This window comes from Cariama cristata, unplaced genomic scaffold, assembly GCF_000690535.1.
Source record: "Cariama cristata isolate BGI_N322 unplaced genomic scaffold, ASM69053v1 scaffold5435, whole genome shotgun sequence".
In the NCBI taxonomy this organism is placed as follows: Eukaryota; Metazoa; Chordata; class Aves; order Cariamiformes; family Cariamidae; genus Cariama; species Cariama cristata.
Window position 1 is genome coordinate 71 of NW_009618011.1, and position 10,104 is coordinate 10,174.

At 40.2% G+C, this 10,104-nt stretch overlaps 1 protein-coding gene across 1 annotated transcript in view; it reads right to left on the reverse strand.

The window, feature by feature from the left end:
* Positions 1 to 2,642: 2,642 nt before the first annotated feature.
* Positions 2,643 to 10,104, reverse strand: part of GUCY2C (guanylate cyclase 2C (heat stable enterotoxin receptor)) — a 46,100-nt gene continuing 38,638 nt past the window's right edge. The window contains exons 21-27 of the mRNA XM_009700687.1: positions 9,354 to 9,512; positions 7,769 to 7,961; positions 7,204 to 7,378; positions 6,162 to 6,260; positions 5,332 to 5,426; positions 4,611 to 4,687; positions 2,643 to 3,044 (exon numbers count right to left, since the gene is read on the reverse strand). Coding sequence (XP_009698989.1) covers positions 2,870 to 3,044; positions 4,611 to 4,687; positions 5,332 to 5,426; positions 6,162 to 6,260; positions 7,204 to 7,378; positions 7,769 to 7,961; positions 9,354 to 9,512 — 973 coding nt within the window. The 3' untranslated portion in view covers positions 2,643 to 2,869. The remainder of the gene's footprint in view (positions 3,045 to 4,610; positions 4,688 to 5,331; positions 5,427 to 6,161; positions 6,261 to 7,203; positions 7,379 to 7,768; positions 7,962 to 9,353; positions 9,513 to 10,104) is intronic.

The following is a 10,104-nucleotide window of genomic DNA, read 5'->3' on the forward strand; positions in this document are numbered from 1 at the left end:
AGGAAAAGCCCCTCTGAAGCAACAGGAGTTAGGTGGTGTCTTATCAAACGATGTGTTTTTACATCAGCGGAAGAGTAGCTTTAGGCGCTGTTGAGAAGAACAGTAGCAGAGATGCTGAGGGATGGTCCTTTCCTTAGGGTTTACAGGTAGGGACAACTTCCCCTGGGGCCACCGTGATTCAGGTTATTTTGAGATGCTGACTTTTCCTCTCCCCCGCTGTTGGATATTCTACCACTGTCCTGAAACAGCCATTATTAGGACTTTGTGTTTTGGTAATTCTTTAAGATAGTTCAAATTTGATACTGGTGCCTGTAATTGCCTCATATAACAAGGTCACATGCCGACCAGTTCAGGCCAAAGAGCAGGGCTTGGCCTCAAGCCCAGGGTAAGAGCACTATAACACTACTGCTGGCTTCAGGGATCCTTCCGTACCCATCGCTGTTTTGTCCTGGGCTACTTTTCACTAAGAGATAAGGATAAAACACAGTGCTGTTACTTTTCTATTTTCCCTCCCAAGTGAAAAATAACTCTTAAATGTCTGATCATTAATGGGTGCTGTGTTCACTTTGGAGGAATATTTTCCAAAGGCTTTTCTAAATGAGAAATTCACCTCTGTCACATGCTGCTCTCAGTTTGACTGTGTTGGTGAAGTAAAATACAAAATTCTATTTTCTATAGAATTCCCTATGTAGGATTACCAGAGGAAAAAGAAAAGTATTTTAAAACAAGATTCTCTGTGTACAAGTGATGGGCATGGCCAGCAGTTGGAGGCACATGCAAACTAAGATAGAGAGCATACATATACAATGTTGAAACAGGAGGGGTGTGCAGATGCATGACAAAAATGAGATGGAAACAAGGGGGAAGTCTGAATATACCAAAGCTCTTGATGTGTATTTGGAAAGATTCACTTCCACATGCTCCCAGCCCAGGGATTCACAGAAAATTTTTTTGGTGTGAGTTAAGTTCAAATGAATGGTGATGGTACAGCCAAAATCCTTTCCACTTGCAGAACAAAATTCTCTCTCACACTAGGTTTTTTATATAATATTTCAGTGATTAAAAAAAAACAGGAGAGGTGAATGACTGGACCTTCAGTGACAGATTTCTGATGGTATATTTCTTGATTACGGGTTTCTTTCTCTTTGATCTAACATTTGATAACAAGATGCAATGGTAAGACATCGAACCTAAGACAGATTCAAACTAGAAACCAGGAGGAAATTTTTAAAAAAGGTAGTCAAAATTGATTTTATTGTGATGTACGGGTGACAGATACGTGCAGAGACAGTACCATGTAGAAAACAAACCTCCCAAAACATGGGTCCATCAACTCATTGCTAAGGTAACTATTTATCTTCAAAGAATTATATGACATTTATGATCTGAAGAATTCAGGAAAGAGGAGCGCTACATGCTATCTGCTGCTTCTGTCTATATCGTGTTCCTGGGTGTAGGAATTTGCGTTCATTAGGCAAGAGTATAAGCCTTACAGCACCTCCTGGTTTAATTTTTCCGGGAATCTTTGCACTTCAGATCTGTCTATTTACACCTAGGTTGTTCTTTTTGTGTGTGTGTCTTCTTACAAAGCCAGTTTAGGTGGATAAAGAAAAAACTCAGGCAACTGGTTTGCCCTTTTTTTAAAAATTTTTAGGTTGTTTACTTGGGCAAAAATGCTGTTCAAAACCATAAAAGAGTGATCTTGCACCAAGTTTTATGGTTTGAATACTGACCGATATTTGACAATGGTGAAAGAAGTAGCTCTGCTTTGAGAAAAAACACAGGCAACTGGTTTGCTCTTTTTAAACATTTTTAGGTTGTTTACTTGGGTAAAAATGCTGTTCAAAACCATAAAAGAGTGATTTTGCACCAAGTTTTATGGTTTGAATACTGACCGATATTTGACAATGGTGAAAGAAGTAGCTCTGCTTTGAAAGCCACCAATACACAAGAGGCCTTTGCAAAAACTTCTTCATGTGAATGCCGATTTTCTTTTACCTGCGTCACCTGTGCTTTGGTTGCTTTTTAAAACTGTTTGTAAATGTCATAGTGTCAGTTAATGAGCAAGTCATTTCAGTAAAACCTGAGTTCTGCCCCGTTGTGAAACTTCACCCAGAAGTTGAATTGAAAGTTTCTGAGGTTTAAGAAATTCAGATAAGTTTGTTTCCTTCATTTGTGTTGCACTTCTGGTTTGGGGACAGAAGCAGAAGTTGAGAAAAGATATGAAAGTGTCTGGTTTTGCAAGATTTCCAGTTTCATTTTACTGGCCCAAGAGATTCAGATAAGCTTTAGAAACCATACAACTTCTGGAGTAAGCTCCTAAGGTAAATAACAGAAGTGTTGTCTCTTGAACAAAGTCAACTTGATTAAACAAAACATGTAAGACACAGGGGAAAACAACAGAAGCAGCAAAATGGTAACATATCCAGGATTTACATATGATATGTTTAATGTTATTTTCAAATATATTACAGCAAATCTTTCTTCAAATAAAAATGACAAATTAAATACAACATTTAAAAATCATGACAAATTAAGGCTTTGCTGTGAATATTTTCAGAAGTGGATTATTGAACAGGCTATCCCATTTAAAAAACTAACCAAAAGAAAAAAAAATATTTTCCAGACTCAAGTGCAGATATTTTCATTTACCTCAAATCAGGCTGCATGTGTAAACTGCTGAAGTCATCCAACAATTTTGACATTACAGTGAAAAGAGGTTTGATCTACTGATAGCAGGTCAGATGGTAGAAAGGATGCTTGAAAAGGTATTTTCTTTCTCCTCTAGCTGAGAGTATAAGCCTCCAGCCTTCACATAAGTACTCCAGAGAAGTGCTGCGGCTTTTTGATTCATACTAGACATCCAGTTTTAAAGATATGTTGCAGACTTCTCTGTGCTGGCCAGTTGCAGGTATTCCAGGGTACCTGATCGGTAGCTAGCTACCCGTGAAAGCTCACGGGTTTTGAACCCTTCATTTTCTCTTTTCTGAAGAATATTTGTTATCATCTCTGCTAAGTCATCTTGTAACCGCTGCTGATTCTCCCTGAAAGTGACAGAATGGAAAAAAAAAAATTCAGTGATTCACATGTTTTTAGTGATCCCCAGATCCCCATTGGTTTTTAAACATTTCTATCCTATGTTTATCTTTGTGACATTCACACACTACTGATAGAAAGTGTGGGCAGAGCCAAATTCAGGTTCTGGATTTGGGAACAGAATTCAGAATTTACATGGGATTTTTCCAGATAGTACGTCTCACTGTCTCTGCACAGGAAGTCTGTAGCTGTGTCATTACCGAACTTAAAAAAATGTCAGCATCATTTGCATGAAAAGGAAGACATGAATTAGGTTAACTCCAAATCAAAATAGATTCTAGCTCTCAACGCCATTACTGGTGCCAGCACTTCCACTATTCAACTTCAGGTGGCCTTCAGTAACAGAGTTTCCACCTTTTCATAAATTTCTGCAGTGTGTCTGGCTTTTGCTGGAGTACCCCACAGATGACAATTTTAAGGGGCAATTTTATCAGTCGCAGCCTACATGTGGAAGAGAAAACAAAAACATCACTGACCACAGTAATCCAGCTTGAGAGGTACTTTCAATAGTTGAATTCCAGAAGAACTGCCCATTTGACAATTCTGATAGTCTCAGCTGATCGTATTAATTCAAAAAAGGAGTTCTGAGTTTACAAAAGAGTAATTTCCTGCTCAGCCCAGAGACAAACAGTTATACTTTATATAATTGCTTCAAGTTGTACTGGAACACTGTCATTTCAAAGCAGATGGCAGCAAATTCCCACTTAGTAAGAGCAACTGTACACAAGAGTTTAGAGTAGAAAGTGAGGAACTTCCACATTTAGTGAGTTTGCAGGAAATAATGCAGTACTTGCATGCAAAATACACATGAAATACATGCAACTAGTTATCCTGACTTCAATTTTGCATAGTTTCTCAAAAACAACACTTCCACCATTACTATATTTTATTCAATACCAATGCAAAATGATAACTTAGTTCCAGGACATCACCCTCACATTTTTTTCTTGATAACTTATCTCTCATATATTAGAAAGTAAACTTTTGTTCAATTTTTAAAGACTTTATGCCTATGCGATACCATAGTAACTTTGTTCGCCTCTTCTAGCAGATTACTGCTCAAAATCCTCAAGTTTTATTCCTCCTACAGATTCCCCCGCAAAAGCTCGCAGGCATCACATGGTATTACAGAGCTGCACACTCAGTTGCAGTTCTCCTCTCACTGTACTGTCACACACAGGTGCCATTAGGACTAAAGTTTTGGGAATATTAATGTTTTTCATTTTTCTGTCCATCTCTTGCACTTACCACATCAGCAACTTGTCCTGTAAGTCTTATTTCCCTTCCAAGGAAATGAACCTGGTAAGCGCTTATACAAATAACCTTCAGCACACACATAGTCCGATGTCATGAATATTTACACATGTTTATATGCACATATACTGTTAAGCCTCAAACTACTGAAGGCAAGTTGAGTGGTATGAAAAAACACAAGTGCCAGGGAGGAATAGTGAAGGCTAAAGTGCAAAGACTGGGAATTTCTCTTCCCTTTTCTCATAGAAAGACCATCTTACACAGAAGGAGGTGTGGGGAGGTTGTATTTCTTGTCCTCAGTACCCGTCAACCAGTAGGTAATCTCTGTTCCTCTGCCCTAAATATATATGACAAAGAAGAGAAAGCACAATTTAGGGATCAGAATGCAATTTCCTGTCATTAATTTGCTTAAATAATACTGTATTGCACATTGCCGTGTTTGCCTTTGCTTGTTTTCAGTCACTGATGTTCACAGCAAAGGATTAAAAATGAGATGTGAGAAGAAAAATGGGAGAGATGCAGCTGCAGACCCGCTCCCTTGTTCTGCGACCTGAAACACATGCCGTGGGAGAGGTGAGCTGTGCTGCCTGCCGTCGTCACTTTCACTGAGACACCTGCCAAGCATAATAGACTGAAATAAATGGATTGATAGATAGACAGCCAGATATCGGAGCATGAGCAAATTAACATTAGATTCAGCTTCCCTTCCATCAGATTAATTCACTCCACAGTTTTCTGTTACAAATGGTATGTTTAATTTATTCTCCACATTTTTATGTTGCTTTAATTTATGACTGAGGGAGCTCCTCATTGCCTGCCCTGTCTTTATGGAAGTGTCTTCAACCACTAGAGACTGTGATACCAATTTATCTGTAACCTTCCTTCCCCAGTGTTAATTAAGTTGCAGGGTACTCTCAGCTATATAATACTTTTGTACTATCCCACTTCTCTGTGTTCATACACGCACATGGTAAAGGTTACCTTCAAGTACGTTTCTCCTCTCACTTCATACTGGAATTGGCAGTCTGTTCTTTTCAGGATGTTAATAGTGGAACCACTTACATGAATCCTTAAAGCTAAAAAATAAAGACACAACAAAAGCTCAGTCTGGAAATGTACCACCTAATCGTATTAAGTATATGTGAAAACTGGTGCTATAGCAGAAGCTCCTCCAATTATTATCAGCATAAACTCTGAGAGTCAAATTAAATGAGAATCAATTACACCGCTGTATCTGACTCCACTGCATAGCGTTGTATCTAGGGAGGAAGAGCTGGTACAGCCATTGATGTAAAATGCAGATGACCCTGGTATCTGTAGTATTTAGATGCCAAAAGGGAAAAGAAGAATTGGGAGTGTCCTATACAGAGAATAGTCGTGTGAAGACACTGGGCAGAAGGAAGACAAACGGGCTCTTGGCACAGTTCCCTAATGGTGAAGTAGAAGACATAATTGCTTCAACTTAAAATATACAGTCAGCTGGAATACAATTCTAGGTCGAACTAAAATCTACCATCCATAGAGTAAAATTAAATCCCAGACACATAAGTATCATATCTTCCAGAGGAACTCAGCCAGCGAACCAGCCTACGTACTCCCCATTACCAGCACTGAAGCAGGAACAAGGAACAATTCTTCATTGCCCAGCAGGACAGTGAAACAATTGGTAATCAAACCAAATAGGGCTTCTTAATCTTTAAAACTTCTGTGAGCTGACAATAAGTTGTTCTTAGCTGGAAACAGACACTTCAGTCACAAACTAACAAATAGCGTTTGGTCCTGTTACACTGACAGCTAAACTGAATCCTTACGCAAGCCTGTGGATTCCATTCGCGAAGCTGTGTTCACTGTATCTCCAAACAAACAGTAACGAGGCATTTTTATTCCAACCACACCAGCCGCACATGGACCTAGAATGGGATGCAGAGAATGAAAAAAAGGTGGAGCAAGACACTATTTGTTTGGAAGGTGTCTTACTGTCGCAGAGCCGTGCAGTACCTGCTGGAGCTCCACATTCCTCACCGATGACAATACTCTGTACCTCACTTCCCAAAGTACCTGGGGGACTCCCCTTCCACTCCAAACCAAGCCTAGCTCTGTTCATCTTGCATAATCCAGTAAGAGTATAAAAAGGACATGGCCGCACAGTATTCATTATATTTAAACACAATTTTTGTGCACCAAAAAAATACAATTACTAATGGTCAGTTTTGGAAGCATGAGGAAAAGAAAATAAGCTTCATCATGGAGGGGTGCATAGTGGTGCCTCAGTCACTTTCACTGATGTGTTCCTCCCCTGGCAGCTGGTGGTCAGGTAGTTGTTGAACCAAACAAAAATGAAAAGATAAAATTTCCCAAAGTACTTGGGAGCTATCTGCTTGAGCTATCTGCAGTTCCCCTTTGAGAAAAATTACTTTTGTGGACTAATTAAAACATGAATTCCCACATGAACTTGTCAGAACTTTTGCCTCCAAAAGCATAAAATACAGGCCTGCATTTTGTGGCTAGACCAGCATATCTGACCGTGGCTGATCTCCACTTTGGTCAGGAAGGAGCTGCCTGTGAAGGCTTCTTTGATACAACTGGCTTAATCATACCAGGAACAATAGCAGTTGCTCTTCCTAGCTACTGACTTAAGCTATGAATGAATGGGTATGGGCTGTTTCACTTCAGAGGAGCAAACCAGTGGCTTATTTACTTCTGTTGCTCTTCCTCCAGGTACATTGTTCTCAACCTGATTCTTCATGAAGAAAGCAGTTGCGTATGATGCACTACCAGATCTTCTATGGATGCCTATGCTGTTCAAAAACAAGGCAACAACATTGTCATTGTTGATCTAGCACTACTGTGTACCAGAGTGAATTCCAATGCGAATCCAAACAGGCAGACCCGGCAGATGTCTCAGTTCAAAAGATCCCATGAAGCTGAGGATGTCCAGAGCCATCATGGAGATGTCTACTGCATGCCGGTTGCCATTCCTCTTTGGTAAACCACTCACCACCATGTAAGCATCACCAATGGTCTCCACCTGTGGAAACAAAATTAGAACTCACTACCTGCAGACATAGAAAATATATTATTTAGTTAAAAGCAGAAAGATTTTATCAGATCCTCTTGTTCGTGATTAAATATTTCTTCCCTGGACAGCAGGACTGATTAGTTTAAGGTAGCTCGCACCTTTTTTGGTATATGAGTGTGTATAACTATACCCAGCATTCCAGTTAATGAATCTGTGACCACCTAGTATAGAAAATTTGGTATAAGCAGGCACACTGAAAGCATATTGAAATGAGGTAATCTTGACCTGTTTTCTTCTCTTTTGTCTTTGCTTAGAAGGCAGATTCCCAAATCCGCCACATCATCCAATTTGATTTGTGTCCCCTGGTTGTTAACTGAGCAAAAATGTGGAGTTAATCACCTTGTAAACATCATGATGGTCAAGAATGTGGTCAAAGTTCTTGTAGATATCATTCAGCATATCTACCACCTCCATAGGGGTGCTGTATTTGCAGAGCGTGGTGAAGCCAACAATGTCACTGAAGTAGATGGTGACTTCTTCAAATAGCTCTGGCTCTACCAGGCCAGTCTCCTTCAAAGACTTTACTACAGGCCTGTGGAAACAGAGAAGGCAGGAAGACAGATTAGTAGTCTGTGTTTAAGATTAAAGGTATTTTTTCCTGCAACCCAAACACATCATTGCTTTCTGTGTAGGAAACGTCAAATAGTTTGCTGAAAACTGCCACTGTAATTGCATTTTAGATGCCCATAATGCCTTTCAGCCAGGGACCTCAAAGCACTTACTAATGTTAATTAATGCACTAGAGCCTTACAAAATCCAATCTTAATAGCCATGGGGAAACTGAGGCACAAGAAACTGAGCTTCTTTGCTAAGGTCAGAAATAGGGATATTAAGTCCAATATAAAACTGAAATTCTGAAACTTCTGATGTGTAGACCTACGTTCTACCCACATAATAAGTAAGAACAGACATATTTCTCTGTTTCCCTGGCACAGAAGTAATTTCATCCTGATAATCACCTTATCCTGATTTCAGGTGAGATATCATAGTCTGATAATTTTATGGAACAAAAATTCAATAACATGATAGTCAATATCTATTCAGAGAGATCTTCATTTTCTCACATTTCTAAATCCAGGAGAATATCTGTTCCTGGTGGTGATATTAGAAGAGGGTAACTGAAAGAGAACCATAAAATTATAGGTGTTGCACAATGCTGTGTTCCATCTACAATGGGACAATAATAGACGGGTAGGAACAAGAGTGGAAGGAAACATGGATTCTTTGTCGCACAGCCTACACAGCCAGATCATTTCAAATTTTCCCCAAAACTGGATGGAACAGACACTTTTTTTAAAGATTAGTCATAAAATCAGTACCCTGACTACTTAAATACCCTTGAAACTAATAAAGGCATACCAGGATAGTTTTACGATTCCAAATGTACGCAATACTAAAATTACTGCTATTACCGATATTATAATATCAGTAATACTTGTCCTATACCATCCTCTGAAGCATCCATCTAGCCCAGTCTGGCCCAGTATGGCCCAGCCCACCTCAGCCCCTCTGTTGCTTTGCTAAACCCTAGACTGAAGTTGGACTGCACTCCTGCTCTCCAGCTCTCTAGCTCCAACCCTCCTTCTACCTAGCAAAGTGCTGGAGCAGAACAGAGCTCTGGGATGTGGGATCCCTGTAGATCTGTGTGTTCCCAGGAATGGAGTAAAAAAGAGGTTTGTGCTGGGAAGGGGGATCCTGTGTATGAGGAGAGGTTGAGGAAGATAATGGGTCCCAGTACCATGTTGGCATGAAATTCCACCATAGGCTGGAGACCTCAGGGACAGCTGCTTTTTCTTGCCTCCCTAGCAGGATCAGATTCGAGGGGAAGGAAAAAGAAGATTAATACTAATCCCAACCCCCACTCCCCATGAATCAGGTGATATATGTAAATAAAGTGCCAGTGAAATTCCTCCCAGACAGTTACCTTGGAAGTAACATGAAATTAAGCCTGTCTGCTCTGTCTCGCTCTGCTTTGTATAGTTCTGTCCTTTCCTCAACCAGGTGCTCCAGGTTCCGGGAATACAGCTGTAGACGCCGGATCAGGGTATCCATGTAGCTTTCATTGGTCTGGCCATGGTAATTACTGTGAATAACAGAAATACACAGAAGCCAACAAGAAAGGTTGATGGAAACACATTGTTGAGAGAGGCAAAAAAGAGGCAAAAAAGGAGCAATGGAAAACTTCTCCAGGGTGTGACTTCCATGTAGTGAGAATGTGAGGTGCCTCAAGTGCATCATTCTTTTTCTTGCTTGGAGGACTTACGGGTGTGAATTGAAAGTCTGTGATCCACGCTTGTCACTTGGAGCTGGTAATTCTTAAAGCACCCTTAAATCACCTAGCCCTGCTAATATTGTCAACTCCAGGTTACCTTGCGTAATCCATGAACATTCATTTGTAAAAAGTAACTGACAAGTAAGATGATTTGGGGCTGCCTGTGCAGAAGACAGAACAACTCGATGGAACAATTAGCAGCCCCTGGTCTAGTTTTACTAACAAGATCCTGCATACTCTAGCCTACTGACTCCTGGAAGCAGAAGTATGATAACACAAGCCACTCATAACCCCTGTTTGTCTGGGCAGCCTGCACTCGCCAAAGCAGTCTGAAAGTAGATGGGCCCAGGCTGACTGGAAGAGTCAGATTAGTATTGTACTCAACTGGACTTTAAAACCGCTC